The following is a 22,649-nucleotide window of genomic DNA, read 5'->3' on the forward strand; positions in this document are numbered from 1 at the left end:
AAAAAAAAGTATAATTTATTCATATATCCTTGTCAGTGAAAGACGTACAAAGCTTTTGATTGACTTGAAAATAAAAATCAGAAAGTTAAATTTTGAATATTTTTCAGGAACCATTCTACCCAAGTAAAGAGATATTCAACCCAAACCAGGAATATTTATCCTCTTAATATATTTTAAATTAAAAATCAAAGCTTCTAATCTGTTTTCTTATCTGTTTCAAAACCTGCAATTCTAAAGGGGACTATCCACGAACAAGAGCAAGTGATTCTAAGCATCTTCCAGCATTGATCCATAGTATTTTTTTATTGAATATACTAGGTTTATGATTAATATTTGTTTTATTGACTAAATAGTTAGGTTTCACCATGGTTTTATATGAAAAAAACTTTGAAATGTAAAGCAATTTTTAAAACAATATCATCAAATGCTTTGTTGAGTTCAAAGGACAAAATAAAATAACACTGCAGAAAAGCATCAAATGTTGTAAATTGCAAAAGTGCATTAATTAAACTGTTTACAAGTCACCAACCCTTTTTCTAAATATACATTTTTAATCACAATAATTTATTTTGTGTCAAAGCTTTTTAACAACCGCTTGAACTCATCAAAACATTCGATGATATTGCACCAAACAATGCTTAACATTTCAAAAAAAAATTTATATAAAACCGTGGTGAAACCTAACTTTTTAGTCGATAAAACAAATATTAAACATAAACCTAGTAGATTTACTAAAAACAAGGATGACAACATCCATAAAAGCGAAGCACTGAAACGGAAGGACAAACGGACATTAATATTTGTATAGTGTCTGAACAGAATAATCAGAATATAAAAGTATAAGATTCGAAGCAAAATTGTAAGTAAATTTGTTGAAAAACTGCTTGATACAGGATAATGTTTATGGACATACTTACATCTTTAGGGCTTGATTATAGAGTTGCTTCGCTTAAAATATTGTTCTTTGTTGTCCCAGGAGTCAATATACCAAATATCAGATCAAACGGATAATTAGATCATATAAAAATTTGTTGTTAAAAAAGTAGAAAAATCAACATGTTTAAAATGGACGTACTGACATTCTGGTAATGATTATAGAGTTGCTACGCTTTCTAAATCGTACAAAACTATTACAGGAATTACCATGCAAAATTTGAAATCGCTAGAACAATTCTAACATGCCTAAATTAACGAAAAAAGCTATTTAAAAAATTAAAGAAATCAACATGTTTAAAATGGACGTACGGACATTTTGGTAATGATTATAGATTTGCTACGCTTTCTAAATCGTACCTTACTACTACAGAAATCACCATGCAAAGTTTGAAATCGATAGGACAATTCTAACATGCTTAAATTAACGAATAAACATGCCTAAATTAACGAAAAAAGCTATTTAAAAAATTAAAGAAATCAACATGTTTAAAATGGACGTACGGACATTTTGGTAATGATTATAGAGTTGCTACGCTTTCTAAATCGTACCTAACTACTACAGAAATCACCATGCAAAGTTTGAAATCGATAGGACAATTCTAACATGCTTAAATTAACGAATAAAAGCTAACTATCTCGGACGGACGGACGGACGGACGTACGGACGGACCGACCCTAATTATAGAAAAGCTTCGCTTTTAAAAATACTATGGGTCAATGATGGAAGATGCTTAGAATCACTTGCTCTTGTTCGTGGATAGTCCTCTTTTATATTGAACAATTTCTTTGTTGATCTTTTCAGTAGATTAGGGTGGGTTGGGTTTAGACTTAGTAGAACCTTCTTTTAAGAAGAAATATTTTGATTATACTACTGGTATAGTAAAGAGATTAGTTTTTTATGTGATGTTTGACTTAATAGCTTGTAAATATTTGTAGTATAAAGTCGTGGAGGTTTAATTGTAAATTATGAAGAGTAATCCTATAGGTAATATGAAATTGTTAGATTTTTGTCTAAAGCTTAAGTTCCCTATAAGTATTGAACCGATTGGGTTCTTTATTTTATGTATGGTTTACTTAGGTCCCGGGATGGGTTTAAGCTGTTTTATGTATAGATTTCATTCTTTGGATGGTTTTAGACTATTTTAGACTTTCTGCCAAATCTATACTCCTTTGAATATAGATCCACAAGGGGCGCAGCTGCTAGTACACAAAAAAGAACATGATTATTTTTTTTGCCTGGAAGGACAAAGGAATACATTTACAATAACTCTTTGATATTATATCAATAATAATAGGAAAAGCGATAATAGAAGTATGAATATTTGTATTGGTTCTTATAGAATTGCACCTATTCAACACTGCATCAACCTGAATATCATTCAAGCCTTTGCAAATAGGCATAACCTAAAATGACTTTACATACATAACAAGTTGTTAAATTATTGCCGCCTACAATTGTTCATTTAATGCAGCTATTTTTTTATGCCTTTCTAAAAAAGAGCATTTAGATTTACTTCTTCCCCCATTTTACCTCAAAACATTTTTAATGGTTTCTTGTTATAAGTAGGGGTACCATCAAAACGGTATTCGCCAAAAAGTTTTAATTTGGCATTTCTTAGCTAATTTTCATCGAAGTAGTTGGATGTAGTCTTGTTTAACAAATACATAGGAGTCCATTTTAAAAAAGGCATCAGTTTTCTTGTAAACTTTTCCCTCTCTTTTCATCAATTTTTGATTCCAACAAAAGTTAGGCCCAGTATATTTTGATTTAAAGTTAAAGATTTAAAGAGGATAAATAATCTAGGATAATGAATATACAGCCATTTACTCCAGGTAACTTTTTATGGTGCTTTCTTCAAAGTTCCTAACGTGCACAGAACCCCCCCCCCCCATTTATATTTATAAAATCAATTGAAAAAAAGGGGCGTGGTAGTTTTTGATGTTTAAACCCTAGGGGAAGGACCTATGCCTTCAGTGCCCTATAGAAACCCTATTCTTAATTTAAAGGGGGTAATTTTCGCGTATTTTTCATAAAGTTTTGTTTAACAGTATAGTCAAATGCTCTGATAAAGTCAAGCTGTTCTAAATTATCACCAAATATATATATACTAGAGTTGGGCTCGATAAAATTAAGAACAGTTTGACTTAATAAGAACATTTGATTAATTTGTTACAGACAACTTTACAGAAAACATGCGAAACAAAGGCCCCCCCGTTCTGTAAATAATAGATCTGTTCCTTGTTTCCTGTTATTTTCACACATATATTAGCTATGTTGATTAATTGAGTGGGAACTTGGAAAGTAAATCAATTTGTTCAATTAACTTTACACTGCAATCTTTTTGTTTCCTCTAGTTTTGTCTTTTTATATTTCTGTATTATCCCTTGATTAAAGTAAATAAAAGAGGGGGCATAAGTTTTATGTATGTCAGCTTACAGGGCGGGGACCTTGTCCCGATTTTGTATTGTGTCTTTGAAATCAGCTAATAACGTCAGATATATAAACACATAAATACCCTGCGAAAGAACAAAAGTAATTGTTAGCAGACCCAGAGGGTCTCCACCAATTGGGGCAGGTAGTTTGAATTAAGCATCTATACTATACATCCCATGCAAAAGAACAAAAAGTAATTTGCTTGCAGACGAAAAGGGACTCCACCAATTGGGGTAGGTAGTCTGGATTATACTTCTATACTTATACGTTTGTTATTCCTTAAACCAACTAGTGTCCTATACAACTCTTTCTTCCTTAATGTTTGAACTTTTAAAACTTGATCTTTCGACCCCCAGGAATCTATACTCCTTTTTTTAGGTTTAAGGCTCACTGCCAATAGAATTGCTTAATATTAAATGATTTAAAAAGGTTGCATTCAGGGATTTGTTGACTATACCTGCTAAAAATTTACTGCTCCTTATATCATCAAAAAAAGGTTTTTCCCTAGCCTCTTTCTCATGCTTCCTTTGAACATAAATGCGTTAGTTATAAGAATAAGATTTATTTTCAAATCGGTTTAGTTAAAATGTTCTACTATGTGAATGTATGTATTTCTTTATATATTAACATTTTTCAATGTATGTATATTTATATTTCAAAGGATTTTGCACATCTCAACTGTGGAAATGAATTTCTAAAAATAAACCCAGGAATAAGGGATAGAGTGGTATTTTAATGGAAGATAATTTACCCAAAATTTTAAGGGTGCCTACAGATATGGTTTTAACCACTGTAAAATATTTATTTTTGTGTTGAAAAAAGCCGAATTAATCTTGCATAACCTATCCCTAAAACCTCGAGTCATATAAAATTCAATTTAGAAATAAAGAGAATAAGATGTTAAGCTTTATGAATCCTGTTTATATTAGGGATGGGAATCCGTCGAATTTTTGGGCCGGATTCGGATTCCGGATTCTGAAGGAATCCGTCAAAAAAAGTGACGGATTCTTGCGGATTCCGGATTCTTATTTTTGGCGGATTCCGGATTCGGATTCCGGATTCTAGCAGTATTTTAAAAGGCCGTCCGTCACAGAGGGATAGCTTTTTTCATTAATTTAACACTATGTTACTTGGTTGAAGCCTTGATTTGTTTAAAGTGTTAAACATTTACATCACATTAGTAATTTTTAAAATTTGTTATGTACAAAAAAATTTAAGAGGGAGTTGTAAGAAAAACTCAAGACGGTAATTTTAGCCTACCAATTTAGAATCCGGAATCCGCTATAAAAAAAGGATTCCGGATCCGGATTCGGATTCCAAAATAGGCCGAAAATTGGGGTGATTCCGGATTCGGATTCCGGATCCGGATTCCCATCACTAGTTTATATTATATATTGTCATGACTAGATGATATGCATAATTGATGTACTAGCAGCTAGCTTATAGGCGTCTCTGTATTCAAAGGGGTAAGAAGGGGGCATAAAAATAGCCTAAAACCATCCTAAGTAAAACTAAATTAGTTGAGTAGTTATCGAAATCTTAAGATTCAAACAAACAAAAAACATCAGGTACTTCTTTTGTGTAATAGGATGTATCCAACTTTAAAGTAAGTTGAAATATTGAAAATACAATATTAGATTAAATCTGCACTTTTAATATATTGACTTTACTTAGTATTGGGGTGCAGGGATCTAAAGTGATAAGACAATATGGTTGATCATTTGATGTACATCTCCAATGATGATACACATAATTACTCCTTCTGTAGATTAAAATTATTGGCTGCACCGTTTGAACACTCAACTTAATGAATCAACAAATCAAAATGCACTAAAGTCCCTTAAGTTGGCGAGTCAACGAATAAGAAAACATTATTATAAAACTTTGGGGACTAGTGTATTAAACAGCCCACTGTCCCCCCTCTCTCTGTTATATATTGGAGTGTTATGTTATAAATGTGACTCATTTGGTCACAGACAAAGTCAATATATATTTGATTACTTATAAAAGTACTGCTATATCTTATTTTTTGGTAGCGCAGCTACTCTACAATTAAATAAATTGCTTGATATTAGGTTTGGTGCATACGATCTACGCTTGTAGCAGAGATGTTCTGTAGTTGAAATATTTTTATATGTATAAAAACATTAGATTTTCTATTTTATTGTAATTAAATACTGTTTTAATTAATCAACATTTTATTAACATATTGTTGCTGTGTTTTTATGGCCATAATTTTCCTTATTTATCTTTCAATATGCAGCATATTGTCAATGCATATATTGACCTACTTCTATGATACAAAATAGAACGATGCCTGTCTGAGACAAACTGCAGAACCAATTAGGATTTTTTTAAAAGTGAAATATACATACTGGTCCTATGATTGTTTAGAACCATCCTCAATTATTTCTACTTTTAAACTAAAACAAAAAAAATGAGGTGAGAGTTAGCATACTTTTCCTTGGGCAAAGCCAATTCCAGTCAGGCTAATGGTCATTTTTGGGGGTTAGTAACATAGAAAGTGGAAATCTGGAAGCAATCTGGGGGCGGCTGTCTTGCCCAGCGACTTCTGCTAGTAAAACAGCAACCTGGGTGCCATAAACTTGAACGGCTTCACAGCCATAAATTTATCCATATAAATAACCCAATCATCTGGTATATCTTAACCTTTTTTTTCTTCTTTATCTCATTATTAACTTTCTGTTTTAGAGATAAAGATTACTTATTCGACCATGAAGACGAAAACTTCTTTTCACAATCTACCAGGAAATAACATGATTTAAAAAATGTACATTTTTTCAATGAGTATAACATTTTTTTACTTATTGTATATTTACATTGCCTGACAATTTTGTGTAAATGATCTTAAAATATTTCTGCTTATCTTCACTTATTGCTTTTAATACTTGCGTTACTTATAAACAAAATTGTCCTTGTTATTTGATTAACTTTTTTTATGAAGCCTTCTCACTTTCTTAATTAACTACCTAATCATGTTGATAACTTGTAATTAGATCAAGAATCATTGAATTTCTTCTACAACGGAAAAGGTGCTTATATTATAATTAGAATTGGACTGTAAATAATGCTGATCCCTAAAGATTTATATACATGTTCTCTCATTCGATGTCTTAAAACTTGCATTTAATCAAATTTTAAGTGTCCAAATTTTTCCACTTATAACTCCTTTACCAAAGGGGTAGTTTTGTTGAAATAATTATTGATGTCTTATCCCCAAAGATCCCTGACATTCTTTACAGTTAACCCCCCCCCCCCCCCCCGACTTTTTTCAAAAGTTTATAGGGAGGTGTGGAAAAAAATAATCTACACTGAGGTTGGTGGCTTGCATTCAAAATTTAATTTTATTATTTTAATTTTTAAAATGGTCCAAAAAATTATAATTAAAATCCGCCCAAAGGTTTTCTGTGAATCCGTCTGATGACTTCGCCTTTGGTATTAGTCGTCTCATTAATGATGGTGTCTACTTAGGTAAGTCATTGTTCTTGTTTTTTGAAAATTAAATCATAAGGTCCATTCGTTTGCAACAAATATGTCTGATCGTCAAATTAGACACTGTTATAAGCAAAGCATCTCTTTAATCATCTCTTAATTTTTGTATTGACTAAATAATGTTCAATATTAAATCTGCATTTGTTAATGTTCGTTTGTTTGACTGTCTGATTTGTTGAGCTACGCTTTTATAGAAGTTTTTGTCCTTGTTTTATCAAAAAAGTAAAGAATATTTACAATGATATATCTTGACAATTTATATCAAAAACTGTCAAAGATGTTGGAATCTTAATAAATAATACACCAAGCATGGATGACAACATCCATAAAAACGAAGATCTGAAATGGTAGGACAAACGAACATTAATATTTGTAAAGTGGCAGAACTGAATGTGTAAGTACAGGTAAATTTGTTTCAAAATTGCCTAAATAAAAGATAATGTTTAAGGACATACTTACATTTTTAAGATGCTTCACTTATAAAATTGTATTTTGTTGTCCTAGGAATCAGTTTTCGAAAAAACAGAGGAATTTTATTACATAAATACCTATACATAATAGATATTCTGGTAACGATTAGAGTTACTCCGCTTTCTAAATCGTACCTAACTACTATAGAAATCACCATGACAAGTTTGAAATTAATAGGACAAATCTAACATTCCTAAGTTAACAGTAAGAGCTATCCGTTACGGACGGATGTAATGGCAGAATAGCCCAAATTATAAAAAAGCTTTGCTTTTAAAAACAAAGATTTATATAACAGACCCAAATCTTTTAATGACCTTAGTTGCATGATTAGCTATGTATTGTACAATTACATGTTATTACTTATAATGCTTTATTTTGAGTAAATTACATTGTAATTGCTATATTATATTGGTTACTATAGTTTATAGCTAGTAATATGTATATTTTGTCATGATTTACTTACACTTTAACCCTTTACAGTCGGGCCCCTTGCCGCACCTTAATTGGTCGGGGGGGGGGGGGGGGGTCGTTCAACGCCTTCTTTTATTTTCTCAGTTCCTATTAGAGCTAGAGGGCTAAAATTTTTTGTGCATGTCCCCTGTTTGATAATGAATTTCCGATCTTTTATAAGTCTAAGACAACCTTTGTTTTTAGGTCTTTTTTTACTTAAAAATTTCAAACAGCTGTAATTTTCTTAATTTTGAAGCTAGAAGAACAATTTTTTTCCAGAAAATGTTTATCTTTATGTAGATTTTACATTACAAATATAAAAATATAAATTTCAGCGGCCACAGCTGCAGTCGGCGGTCGGCGGGAAAAAATTGAAGTCTCTAAGTCAAAAATTGCGGCCACAGGAGCCTTTTAAAGATTTCTGGAGACCTGGAGGAGCAGGACCTGCAGGATCATATCTGGAACCTGAAAGTGTCTTGAACACCTGTATTTTATATAAGGATGTACTACTAGAGGATATTTTAGTATTTTGGTATGATAAAATGCTTTGTTTTAGTCAAAAAAAATATTTTGGCTCTTTACCTGGATGACCCTGCCAGGTTTGCTGGCATCCTGTGCCCGCCAGGATGGAGATATTTAAAAAATTCCAACTCTCAGTTATGTGTCATACCCATACTTAAAAAGTCACGCAGTTTGGGCTCTTCATCTTTCACACACAGAAAATGAGATAGAAAAAACCGGAGGGTGGGGGGGGCGTTCAACGCCCCCCACCCGACCGTTAAGGATTAATGGAACTATAAATACTCATATCCATAATATTTATTATTTCAGCTGTATATCCTCTGCATGATGGAACTATAAATACTCAATCCATAATATTTATTATTTCAGCTGCATATCCTCTGCATGCTGGAATTATAAATACTCTATCCATAATTTCAGCTGCATATCCTCTGCATGATGGAACCATAAATACTCTATTCATAATATTTTTTATTTCAGCTGTATATCCTCTCAATGATGGAACTATAAATACTCTATTCATAATATTTATTATTTCAGCTGCATATCCTCTGCATGATGGAATTATAAATACTCTATCCATAATATTTAATATTTCAGCTGCATATCCTCTGCATGATGGAACTATAAATACTCTATTCATAATATTTATTATTTCAGCTGTATATCCTCTCAATGATGGAATTATTAATACTCTATCCATAATATTTATTATTTCAGCTGCATATCCTCTGCATGATGGAACAATAAATACTCTATCCATAATATTTAATATTTCAGCTGCATATCCTCTGCATGATGGAACTATAAATACTCTATCCATAGTATTTATTATTTCAGCTGCATATCCTCTGCATGATGGAACTATAAATACTCTATCCATAATATTTATTATTTCAGCTGCATATCCTCTGCATGATGGAACTATAAATACTCAATCTATGATATTTATTATTTCAGCTGCATATCCTCTGCATGATGGAACTATAAAGACTCTATTCATAATATTTATTATTTCAGCTGCATTGCATATCCTCTGCATGATGGAACTATAAATACTCTATCCATAATATTTAATATTTCAGCTGTATATCCTCTCAATGATGGAACTATAAATACTCTATCCATAATATTTAATATTTCAGCTGCATATCCTCTGCATGATGGAACTATAAATACTCTATCCATAATATTTATTATTTCAGCTGCATATCCTCTGCATGATGGAACTATAAATATTCTACCCATAATATTTATTATTTCAGCTGCATATCCTCTGCATGATGGAACTATAAATACTCTATCCATAATATTTATTATTTTAGCTGCATATCCTCTGCATGATGGAACTATAAAGACTCCATCGTCAATGAGACATCTACTGTACAGAGAATGGGCTTCACTCAAGAAATGGTGGAAATATCAACCTTTAGGTAATAAACTTCGTTATTCAGAGGTTGAATTTAATTTTTTAAAACTAGTCGACCCTCCATTTTCAATTTAGTTTAAATGAAAAAATAAAATAAATTTGGGGGGATTTCTTAGAAGCGATTTTTAGTTATATGTTATAAACCTTCCTTTAATCTAAAAGGAGGTTTGCAGTTAAGGAGAATCTTATCTGTTCAGCGGTTAGCGTTATTTTAAGCTATAAACAGGCAGACACAAAGAAAAACCTGTTACTTTTATATGGGATAAAGGTGAAATTCTTGCTATTTGTCTAGGTTTTTTTCCAGGTATCTAAAGGAATAAGACAATGGCCGTTAAGTTGATGTACGTCCCGAATGATAATACACAAAAGTACCCCTTATGTAGCTTAAAATTATTGATTGAAACGTTTGAACACTCAAATTAGTAAACCATCCAAAATTAACCCAAGTCCCAAAAGTTTTTATAAAACTTTGGGAGCTAGTGTAATAAACAGCCTATTGTTCCCTCTCTCTCTCTATTTTTTCTCTAATTATTCTGTTCTAAGTAAGTACATATTCATTTTGTCATCCTAGTATCTTTTCTATACACTTTGTTACCAAAATTTTGTACACAAACTAATTCCCAGTGCAATTAATTATTCCCTTTGTCTCAATGTAATTGTTACACTCATTAGTTTTTTCTCTGAATGAAAGAGAAAGTTGGAAAAGGTAATTTTTCTTTTTCTTATGATTATAATTATACTATTTACTACAAAACTAACAATGGTCGAAAGTTAATTAAGTTTATCTGTCTATAATACTAGCAGAAGAGCTCCTAGCGTCTAAGGGAGGGGGTTATTAAGTGCCTTAAAATCATTCCAAGACTTTAATTTCAATATGAATAGCTTAAAACCCTCACGGGAGTTATTTTAACCTTTTTTAAAAGGGAATTAGACGTCTTAATGGTTAGTAAGATCCCAACAGACAAAGAAAATACTTAAAACTTTAAGATGTGGGATTTACTAATGCTTAAACAATATTGGTTCTCATATAAACATTAAAAAAATCATCAATTCATTGCTAAAATAAAAAAATGTTTGGTATAAACTCTTAAGCCAAATTTTTTGTTCAATATATTTAGGTAATATTATTTAAAAGATTTATAAGTAAACTATATATTTTTGATAAAATGATGAACATTTGTATTTCAGATGCTGTTAGAAATTATTTTGGTGTCAAGATTGGTCTTTACTTTGCCTGGCTAGGGTTCTACACCTTTATGTTGATACCTCCCAGCATTGTGGGACTCTTCTGTTTTCTGTATGGAGTCATTACTATGGGTTCTGATACTCCTAGGTAGGTTCTATACCTTTATGTTGATACCTTCCAGCATTGTGGGACTATTCTGTTTTCTGTATGGAGTCATTACTATGGGGTCTGATACTCCTAGGTAGGTTCTATACCTTTATGTTGATACCTCCCAGCATTGTGGGACTATTCTGTTTTCTTTGTGGAGTCATTACTATGGGGTCTGATACTCCGAGGTAGGTTATTAAATTACACCATTGGATTATTGAATCTCTTTTGTTTGTTTAAAAGAATAATTTTTACGTTTTAATTTTTGCGAAATCTATTTATCTTGTCTATGACTAGAGCCATGCCCCTAGTGGCCTCTAGGGGATCTTGATTGAATTCCAATGGTAATTTATCGTCTGTTGTTCTATCCCTAAGTTCTAGGAGTTAAACTTAATTCTGAATGATTTAGTGATGATGTCTGTGACGAGGATAGAATGGGTAATACAACAATGTGTCCTATCTGTGATAACTTCTGTGAATCTTGGAGACTTAAAGATACCTGCCTCTTGTCTAAGGAATACATTTGATATCAACTTAAAAGAAAATCAAAGTTGTAATTCATTAATACTTTGTAAGGAAAGTTTAAGCATATAAAAAAAGTTAATTTTACTTTTATTCCATTGTCCATTTTTTTGCACTATTTGCTTCGCCCCATGCAGGTGAGGATATCGAGAAAATATCCTAAAACCATCCCAAGACATTTAAAAGGCTTTCCTGAAAAATGCAATCCAGTGGAACAAAAAACCTTAATATTTTATTATATATGATTACAGTTTTTATTTGAATAGTGTGATTCATTATTCTTAAGCTGCGCGCGACTGATATACGTGTTTCTATTCTTTTTAACTTAAAAAAAATGTGTCCTATCAGAAATCTGTGAACTCGATAATGGAATTGCAAATTAGAGTTTGGAAGATTTTTCAATCTTGCAAAATTTTAGCGCTATCACACAAAGTACAATTATGATACCCTAACCCCTCCCCCTTCTAATTTTGGAATGAATTGAAGATGACAGTAGTTCGAGATCTCGGATTTTTTAAAACCTGTTTTGTTCCCCCCCCTTATTTTTGTGCATTAACTGGTGTTTATACAAATGCGCCAATTTCAAATCCCCTACCTAAATTTTTTTTATAATATTTTTTATTAAAACTCAAATTAAAAAGTAGAAAGGCGGTTGACTTATCCCCCTCCCACTTTAATAATACCTAAAGGCTTCTAGGGGGCGTTGCCCCTAGTCTATCTTAAAATAAAAGCTATATCTTGCATTATTTTTTTCAATTAGGTGTTTAAACACGAATTGCATATAGTAAAAATATTTTTCTTTTTTAATTGTTATCCTAATAAGATAAAAGTTATACTTAAAAATTGTTTTAATAGTTATCATTATATTTTGCATTTTTAAAAAAAACACCAAAATTGACCAAAATATGCGTATATATTTTGTACTCACGGGCGTCATTTATATTTCAGATTTTATTTACCCGTCATCGTGTGGTATTCGGCAACCGTGAGCCATGCCTATGGCACCCCTGACCGGGGTTCGGGGAAGGGCCAACGGCCCTCCCCCGAGTCCTGGGGAAGGGGTCTGCCGACCCCCTCCCTATGCCTAAAATTAATGATTGAATCTGACAGCCTTATTATGGTTAAGCTGCATTGTTAATTCCCCCCACCCTTCCCAGGGATGGGGGATCATTATTGCCCAAACTGACTATTGTACGAGTGGGGAGATGGCGCAGCCATACTGTGTTTGCTGTTGTTGATCCTCAAACTGCTGGGGGACCTGACCATCATTTCCCTGGCAGCCGCACAAGGAGGTGTACGGGCCGCCATGAATGCGATGTCACAAGTGTTCCTGTACCATCCAACCTTGTACAGGAAGGCCTTGGCCAGAGCCCGGCTCACCCATGCCAAGTCCCGGGACTTTTCAGTAGACTGGGATGCCATTCCCATCGGCCGGGAAGCCGCCGAGGAAATGGTGTCCATGCAATCAGCCGATAGCGGGCATGACCGCCCAGGTAGGCCTGGACCGCCCTCTGGAAGACCCCGCGGCCCCTCGGGAGGCCAGGCTGCCGCTCAGACGGTCAACTTGGCAGCCAGTGCCCCAGCCGCTGCCAACAACAACCAGAATGCCCCGCTGCTGACCGGCCCCGCAGCAGCTGTGCCCCACGCCAACCTGACACCTGCCGGCGCCGAGCTACGTGTCCAACCAAAACCAGCCTCTACCTTCTACCCCACGTTGGGAGCCCATCAGCCCTGAAAATCACCACTAGGATTCCATTGAATCATTATCACTTGTATATATATTAGCCCTAAGGAGCGGGCCGAAGGCCTCAACCACTGTCGGAAGTCTGGCAGGGAGGCTCCCTCCCAGCCTTCCGAGGGGAGAGTTGTGGTATTCGGCAACCGTGAGCCATGCCTATGGCACCCCTGACCGGGGTTCAGGGAAGGGCCAACGGCCCTCCCCCGAGTCCTGGGGAAGGGGTCTGCCGACCCCCTCCCTATGCCTAAAATTAATGATTGAATCTGACAGCCTTATTATGGTTAAGCTGCATTGTTAATTCCCCCCACCCTTCCCAGGGATGGGGGATCATTATTGCCCAAACTGACTATTGTATATGTATTATGTTGCTTTTATTTATGATTATTTATTCCTATCTGTGTAGTTATTGTTTGTTGTATATAGCTTTAGTAATCCTTAGACCTTCAATAAAGGAACAACTAAATAGATGCTGTTTGTTATTTAGTGATTGTTAGAGAAGCGTAGCTTCTCTATAGTAAGGTGTCCACGTCTGTTCACACTGCCGTAGTCAATTTGAACTCTGGTGTCTGCCCTTTATCCTAGGCGGATACCACAACTTTTGGTGACAGCTGTGTGAGATTACGGAAAACCACAAGTGTAGAGCAGACGCGCAGCTGAGGCTAAGGTACTCCCAGCAGTGAAACTGGCAAAACTGACACAAGCAACCTGATTTACCCACCCTGGATAGCAAGGTCTAACTCTGCATCCGGCAGTTGTGGAAGTGAAACAGCGAAACTTGACGGAGAACCGCGAGAAGCGCCGACATCTAACGGAGAATTGAGCGCTCAAAGGGCTGAAACAGGCCTGCGGACTGGCTGAAACAGGCCAAATAAGTGCAAACGGCTGAAAATAGGCCAACATTTACTGCAAGAGATAGCAGGATTCGAACCAGCGGCGCTAGCAGGACGGGACATTCCCTGCCGCCATCAGCCGGATTCGGATACACGGCGCTGCAGGACGGGACATTCCCTGCCGCCGATAGACTGAAACAAGCCAAGGATTCGAACCAGCAGCGCCACAGGACGGGACATTCCCTGCCGCCAACAGTCGGATTCGGATATACGGCGCTGTAGGACGGGACATTCCCTGCCGCCGATAGGCTGAAACACGCCAAATAGCTGCGAGCTGCGAGCCAACATACGAGTGTAGTGTACCAAGCAGAGAAAACTACGTCAACTCCAAGTATCCTGAGAGGCTACAGCGCAGCCACCCATCTAGAAAAGCAGATATTATATCACATTGTAGGGATTACCACCCTAGTGTGATGGCTAAACAATAGATTTATGAGCAAGGATTGGCAAAAATTTGTTGTGTATTGTGATAAAACTAAAAATAGAACAGGCTTGGTAAGCAAATCTGTTATGTATTGTGATAAGGCCAAAAATAGAATCTAGATGTAATATCACAATGCCTTGATAAACAATCTAACCACCCAAGCCTCCAGCACAACAAAATACACCCCTTATTCCAGAGGAAAGGGAGGGGCCCACTCTCCATTGAAGAAAATAGAATCAAGGTGACATAACAATAAGCCTAGGATTAAGGAGAAAGGGCACCATTACCTCATCACACAGTTACCTCAAACCCACAGCACTCCCCCTTCCTCACAGGGGGAACGGACGGATTTACCCCGTCCCCTCACGCGCTTCCCCCCTCCTACCCACACTTGACTAAGTCCGCCCACGGTGTGGAGCTAGCGACCGGGAAAACAGAGCGCCATTTACGGGTCGCGCAACAGAGTTCGGGAAATATCATAAAATTCAACGGACAAAGCGGACCAATGAGAGAGCGAGTTGAGGGATAAGTGCGCGTTTTACCTGTGTGCGCGGATTTGACGGTGCGTAAGCGCGCTGCAAGGAAAGGAGATTTCACGCACACACACACACACGGGAGCGGAGCTACTCCATAGCATCTAACAGAGATATTTTTAGAAAATAAAGAATTACAAGCTTCTCCCTCCTATCTATAGTGTGATAAAGGAAAACCCAATCAGTTCCTGACAGCAGTTCAGACCCTCAACAGCTAGCTACCCCTACCAGCCTACTCTACAAACTCAGAATAAAACTAGTGACAAGTACATCTAAGTTATATCTTTGTAGCTAAACTACCAACCTAGTGATAAACAGTGTTGGCTGCTAGGCTAGAGAGCCGCAAGTGATAACCATTTATAGTATTGCCTTATAACCTTGTGTCCCGCCGCTGAACCGTTGACCCGATGGAGCAGCCGCAAGCGCCAGGAGGCGACCAAGCCCAAGGATGGCTCCAGGATGACCCCCAGCCGGCTCCAGCCGAGTACCGCAAGCTGATGCTGAGTAACCTGCCGGAGTATAGAGGGCCGCCCAAGCAATCTTGGAGCTCCCACATCCGCAGACTCGAGATGTCATGGGCGGCTTACCGCATGCCGCCCCATGACACCCTCAACCGCCGCAATGCCCTTTTACTGTCACTAGTAGGGCAAGCGGCGGAAATGGCGTCTCATCTGTTTGGCGAGGCAGGCCAAGCCTTGACTTACGAACAAGTCAAGGCCGAGTGTGAAATGTTATTTCGTCCAGCCTTTGAATCCCAGACTTTGAAGCAAGCCTTCAGGGATTACAGGCAACACTCGACAGAACCTATACAAGCATACATATCCACAAAGTGTGCCTTGTATAGGGAGGCCTACAGCCATGAGGATCTCGAATTATTAATCGATGAACTAAATCGTGGCATTCGTAACGCTAATGTGAAACGTGAAATGCTGAGTCATGAGATCGCCTCTGTACCTGAGTACACGAGGCGAGCCATGTTCACGGAATGCCGCAGTTTGGAACCGTTCCAGCTAGGATCAACGTGCTGGGAGGCGCGGCTGAACCCAACCGGGTTGGCCTGGGCTTCAGCCTCAACCACCTGGGGCCGGAGTTTGTGCAGCCCAACAACATTGCTGAGCCAGAAGTTCTGAGGCCCCAGCCCTTTAGCCTAAACATGATGGGGCCTGCCCGACCAAGCCTACCCAGCAAGAGTGGAGAGGCGCTACCCAGCGCCACTGAGACGGTGTACGGGGAGGCCCTGGCGGCCGTTGAACGAGAGAGGCAGGAGGCGCTAGCCAGCGCATCAGAGTCGATGTATGGGGCGCCACCCGGCGCCGCCACCTGCGATGACTGGGGGGTGCTATCCAGCGCCTCCCACCTGGTGCCTGGGGCGACAACCGTCGCCGCCACCGAGATACCTGGATCCTGGAACGAGCCAGCAGTCCCAGAGGAAGGGGTGACACCCGTCACCCCCAGCCAGCCAGCGCCACCAGCCTGTAGGGAGAGCCCAGCCATACACCATCCAGCGCCCCCTGCCAGCCGAGGGAACCCAGATGCCCAGCACCTCCAGTCGAGCCAGGATAAGTTAAATTTAACAAATGTATTGTACCCAAATTATTGTAAAACCCCAACCTTGCCTGTGCCTCATGCACCAGAGGCTGGGGAGATTGAAATTTGGGGATATAAGGACTTGCCTGTGCCACATGCACCTGAGTTCCTAGGGCAGGGGAGGGACGTGAGACAGGGCGAGCCTGTGCCACCCGCACTTCAGCCCCATGCCACTGGGCATGCCATGGACAGGGGAAGGGACCCCTTGGGGCTAGGGGAGCCGACACCCAGGCAGGCGCCAGTCGCCTGTCAGTCTGTCATTGGGGAGGGTATCGGGGTGCCCCGGACACACAAAGATAACGCTCAATGGAAATTTGTATCTAGCCAGGAGCAGCCCAGCCATGTCCAGCCCCAAGAAGCAGCCGTGACCCGAGCCGAAGATCCCCAGCCGCGTGCGAGAGGTAGATGGCTGTCTGGTAGTTTTTCACACTGGTGGATGGTTCTGTGGGGACTACTGCTGGCAGCCGTGTGGCCTACAACTAGCTACGTCCTGGTAGGGTGGGACTGCGCCAACCCCACCCACGTCACAGCCTACAATAAGGAAAAGATGTGTAGCACGGAACCGCTACACCAGGAGGTGTCCCTGGGCCATGAAGTACATGTCCTGCAGCAAGTCAAGATTAGAGAAACAACAGGATACAGTTGCCAGCTCACCGTGTCCCAGTGGACATTCAGGTGTGGGGTATGGGGTCACCTCAAGGTGACCTCGGTCCCCACCCTCATGAGGCCAACCAAGATTGATCCAGAAACGTGCCGAGACCTGGCCAGGAACCGAGTCTACACGCTGCCAGGCAAGACCCAGCCACTGACGTTCCAGCTGAACCACCCCCTGTTCTTCACCCTCGACAAGGTGGGCGCCTTGGTCAACAGCCCAGAGGGGGTGGGTTGTGAAGGGGAGGACGTCCACTTCGAGGGCCAGCTGTACCGCAATGAATTAGTGCTCCAGGAACGACGGCTGCTGGTCAAGGAAGAGACCTACGTAGTAGAGGATGGACGGGTGGAGTCCCAATCTGACCACCTGACCTTAGAATGTCCCCATTCTGAGCTGTCTTGCATCACTGGGGAAGCAACCTACGTGTGGGACCACCTGGGGAGAGATTGCCCCTTGAGGCTGATCCGCAGCCTCCAGCCTAGCCTAGTGATGGATGCGTTCCTGGTTGACCATCAAGCTCAGTTCTTCATCAACATGACTACCCCCACCTCAATAGTGAACTGCGACTTTGAGGCCCATGCCACCAACCACCCAGCATTGTTCGTGGCAGCTGACCCGGCCGCGGCAGCGCTGCCCAGAGTATCGGCCAGGGATGTTGATGTCCCCCTGCAGGCCCAGATACATGCAGGCTACATTGGATTTACCCTGGAGACACGCATGAAAAGCACAGCGGCAGAAGAAGTAGCGGCCAATTGCTGGAAGCTCCAGCAACTAGACCCGGCCCACCCGGTGCATGTCCAGGGGAGCACGTTCTCGGTGCTGAGGGGAGATGTCCTGCTCCAGCTCACCTGCCAACGCAACAAATACGTTGTCCGTGAAAGCAAGGAATGTTGGGACAAAGTACCAGTGGAACCCACAGGATTTGTAGACGCTGTGACACGGGTGTATAGCGGTCACGCCACCAAGATTCCCTGCTCCTCCACCTACCCCCTGACTGTGCACGCGGAGGAAGGCTGGATAGAGCTAACCCCCGCACCTAAGAAGAGGCCACCCCTGCTGGATACGCCCAAGCAGCTGCTGACAGAACCCTTGGATGACTTTAGTTCGGGAGGTTTGTATTCGCAGGCTGAGTTGAACGACTGGCAGCAACTGCTAGCGTTCCCAGCGTATAAAAGCGCCATGCTGACCGGCCTGTCCTATGGCTCATGCGTTCAGCAAGGTAGCTGTTCGGCCACAGGAGACCATGGGATCGTGTCCTACAATATCGACCGACTGGCGGAGGAAGGAGAGGCCGCCCTGGATGTCTGGGCTGGGTTCAGACAAGCTATCCACGAGTGGGGAGATGGCGCAGCCATACTGTGTTTGCTGTTGTTGATCCTCAAACTGCTGGGGGACCTGACCATCATTTCCCTGGCAGCCGCACAAGGAGGTGTACGGGCCGCCATGAATGCGATGTCACAAGTGTTCCTGTACCATCCAACCTTGTACAGGAAGGCCTTGGCCAGAGCCCGGCTCACCCATGCCAAGTCCCGGGACTTTTCAGTAGACTGGGATGCCATTCCCATCGGCCGGGAAGCCGCCGAGGAAATGGTGTCCATGCAATCAGCCGATAGCGGGCATGACCGCCCAGGTAGGCCTGGACCGCCCTCTGGAAGACCCCGCGGCCCCTCGGGAGGCCAGGCTGCCGCTCAGACGGTCAACTTGGCAGCCAGTGCCCCAGCCGCTGCCAACAACAACCAGAATGCCCCGCTGCTGACCGGCCCCGCAGCAGCTGTGCCCCACGCCAACCTGACACCTGCCGGCGCCGAGCTACGTGTCCAACCAAAACCAGCCTCTACCTTCTACCCCACGTTGGGAGCCCATCAGCCCTGAAAATCACCACTAGGATTCCATTGAATCATTATCACTTGTATATATATTAGCCCTAAGGAGCGGGCCGAAGGCCTCAACCACTATCGGAAGTCTGGCAGGGAGGCTCCCTCCCAGCCTTCCGAGGGGAGAGTTGTGGTATTCGGCAACCGTGAGCCATGCCTATGGCACCCCTGACCGGGGTTCAGGGAAGGGCCAACGGCCCTCCCCCGAGTCCTGGGGAAGGGGTCTGCCGACCCCCTCCCTATGCCTAAAATTAATGATTGAATCTGACAGCCTTATTATGGTTAAGCTGCATTGTTAATTCCCCCCACCCTTCCCAGGGATGGGGGATCATTATTGCCCAAACTGACTATTGTATATGTATTATGTTGCTTTTATTTATGATTATTTATTCCTATCTGTGTAGTTATTGTTTGTTGTATATAGCTTTAGTAATTCTTAGACCTTCAATAAAGGAACAACTGAATAGATGCTGTTTGTTATTTAGTGATTGTTAGAGAAGCGTAGCTTCTCTATAGTAAGGTGTCCACGTCTGTTCACACTGCCGTAGTCAATTTGAACTCTGGTGTCTGCCCTTTATCCTAGGCGGATACCACAATCGAATTGAAGATAAGGGAGGAGGGGGGTGGTTAGTTTTTCGTTTGTTTGATCATTACTTTAGGTCTTTATCAAGTACTTGGTATCCTCGCAGGGTTAAGGCAGCGCAAGGAAAAAACTAACCTCCCCCCATCATTATTATCAATACATTTGAAAAAAAGAGTGGGGGATTATCATTGATCTACCGTTCATTTGTAGGCTATCACTTAATTTTCTTTTTGATAGTAGTTTGAAAAGCTGAGATATGCAACGATTTTTTTTATTGGTTTCAGGGAAAAATAAAATACCCTCTTAAAGGAAAAAGACTGACTCTTTCTCTCAAAGTACCTTAATGAGCTTAAAATCATCACCCCCCCCCCCTCCCTTTCACTAAAAAATATTAAATGGATTCTATTTTCTAAGGCCAAATATTTGTTCGACAATGGTACGACTGTATTTTTTGCTGTATTCATGTCATTGTGGGCTGTTTTCTTTCTAGGAATATATTTTGGAAATATACCTGAATCTTTGCCAATTATGAAGTATAAAATTGCATTCGTTACATAATTTATCCGACCTTTTTTTACACACAAATATCAAGCCAATTTAGATTAAGAGAAAATAAAAAAAAAACTAAAAAACTTAGTTTACTTTCATCCAATTCTGATCAATTGGTTCCAAAATGCTAGTGCTCCAATCTTTTAACCAATACTTTTAATTCTACAAAAGGGGTCATTTTATTTGCTATCATGGGTAAAGTTTTTAAATTTATCTCTCATTGTCTTATCCCTACGATCTCTGCAAATTCCCTAGGTATTAACTTTATTATTTAAATTTTATTTACATTTCTAAAATATATATATTTTTTGATGAAGAATGTTGGAAGAGATATTCAGCTGAAATAACACACAGGTTTGACTTTATTTTTGACTGGTGGCTTCGCTACTAGCCTCCTTCACTTTTATTGTATATTGACAGCTAAATTTTTAGTGTTGATACGATTTTCTATTTAAACTATATATTGTTTTGTCCATCTATCTGTCTGTCGCTCATGCTTCATAGACATATGTACAACTTTTGTTTAGGGGTTTGTGTTTTTCTTTAAGTTTTTGCATATTCTCTCTTTTTATTTTCTTTGCTGAAAGACTGCTCTATAACACACTATGTCCTTTTTCCATTCCACGATTTTTGTGCTACTTAGGTATGGATGTTGTCATCCTTGTTTCATTACCATAATGAAAAGTTTATTCTATATTAATTTATTATTACATTTCATGATTAACTAATGTTGTGAATCATAAATAAGTAATTCAAGTTCTGTGAATTTTTGCACTTTGTGATGTGTTGGCTGGGGGAATTATGTTTTTCATTTGTTGATGTGTCTACAATATTCATTATACAGAGTATTTATTTTAATGCAAAACACGAATGATAACATCCATAAAAGGGAAGCTCAATAAATCATTTATGTGAACGAAAATGAGCAAATACGTAATGCTCTTAGGGAAATGTGATTTATTTGGTTGCAATTTAATATAGACGGTTAAAATTTCTGGTGAAGATTTTCTGAACTAATGACAACTAGCATATAATTTTCTACGTCCGTCTGTCTGTCATATTTGAAAAAATAAATATGTTTTTTTATATAGGTTTTGTTATTTTTATATAATTATCTAATATTCCCTCTCTTTCTGATCATTGCTATAAACCTCACTTTATCTATTCATGATTTTTCGTGCCTCGCTACTTATGGATATTGTCATTCTTGTTTATGTTTAACGTGATTTTATTTGTTTTAGATGGGATGTGTTTGGTTATGATCCCGAGGAAGAACATCCTCGACCTGAATATCTAGCTAAATTAAAGTAAGTTATAATGCAGCTTTCAACAACGAAATTAATTCGGGGGGAAAATCACGAAACCTGTACGTGATTTTCAGCTGCCGTTTGGGGGCAACACTTTTTTTTCATTTCATTTGTCATATATGATATGATTTATTAGCAGTAAATTACAGATTAGTTTTACAAATAATTAAATACATTTTAAGTTACATAAATTTTTATAGATATATTTATTTACATTGACATAATTAGGGTAACTGTACTACAGGGCCTTTAAAGTCAATCTTGACTGTCCTTCGGCCCAATTTTCATTAAATTTTTTGATATATTTACAAGTTTCACAAATGATATAAAATAATACTAGCTATTTACATATAAACAATTGAATTTCGTATAAATCTATCATAAGCTATCTTTTTTTCTGTTTATGTATCTTATTTTTTTTCTTTTCTATTACAGAAATGTGGAAACAAAGACAGTGAATTTCATAACACAAACAAGTGAACCATCTCCGCCATTTTGGAAGGTAACCACCATCCTTGTTAGTTGCGAATCTATTCTACAATTTGCCCATTTGGGTGGTCTTATAACTGCACAACTTTTTTTTGTATGTTTGATTTAAAGGGATCTTAGAGGATAAGACAATGGACGATAAATTGATATACATACCAAATAGTCATAAACAAAATTACTCCTTCAGATTAGGGTTTAAAAGTTATAACATTTCTAGTTTGGAACCAACCAATTATAATGTAAACATATGTACCCAAGTTTTTTAACTATAACGTGATTATAAAACTTTGGGTATCAGTTTAATTAACAATCTAATTTTTATCCTACTTTTGTCCATAATTTTCCACCTTTAACAATATTTCGCTACTTGTTCATTTAATGTTCCTTGACTTTTTTTCTGCAGAATATTCTAT

The 22,649-nt window shown here is 38.8% G+C and overlaps 1 protein-coding gene across 4 annotated transcripts in view; it reads left to right on the plus strand.

Moving 5' to 3' along the window:
* The window catches only part of subdued (anoctamin 1), a 52,329-nt gene that overhangs the window by 7,739 nt on the left and 21,941 nt on the right, over positions 1 to 22,649 (plus strand). For all 4 annotated transcript variants that reach the window (XM_080168172.1, XM_080168173.1, XM_080168175.1 and 1 more), the window contains 12 exons: positions 108 to 147; positions 2,739 to 2,769; positions 6,083 to 6,137; positions 6,386 to 6,423; positions 6,792 to 6,862; positions 9,652 to 9,759; positions 10,944 to 11,088; positions 11,498 to 11,597; positions 20,300 to 20,379; positions 20,756 to 20,794; positions 21,682 to 21,747; positions 22,183 to 22,249. In XM_080168172.1, coding sequence (XP_080024298.1) covers positions 108 to 147; positions 2,739 to 2,769; positions 6,083 to 6,137; positions 6,386 to 6,423; positions 6,792 to 6,862; positions 9,652 to 9,759; positions 10,944 to 11,088; positions 11,498 to 11,597; positions 20,300 to 20,379; positions 20,756 to 20,794; positions 21,682 to 21,747; positions 22,183 to 22,249 — 840 coding nt within the window. The remainder of the gene's footprint in view (positions 1 to 107; positions 148 to 2,738; positions 2,770 to 6,082; positions 6,138 to 6,385; positions 6,424 to 6,791; positions 6,863 to 9,651; positions 9,760 to 10,943; positions 11,089 to 11,497; positions 11,598 to 20,299; positions 20,380 to 20,755; positions 20,795 to 21,681; positions 21,748 to 22,182; positions 22,250 to 22,649) is intronic.

The sequence above is a fragment of the Acartia tonsa genome, chromosome 7 (genome assembly GCF_053477335.1).
Source record: "Acartia tonsa isolate MP-2025a chromosome 7, ASM5347733v1, whole genome shotgun sequence".
Taxonomy (NCBI): Eukaryota; Metazoa; Arthropoda; class Copepoda; order Calanoida; family Acartiidae; genus Acartia; species Acartia tonsa.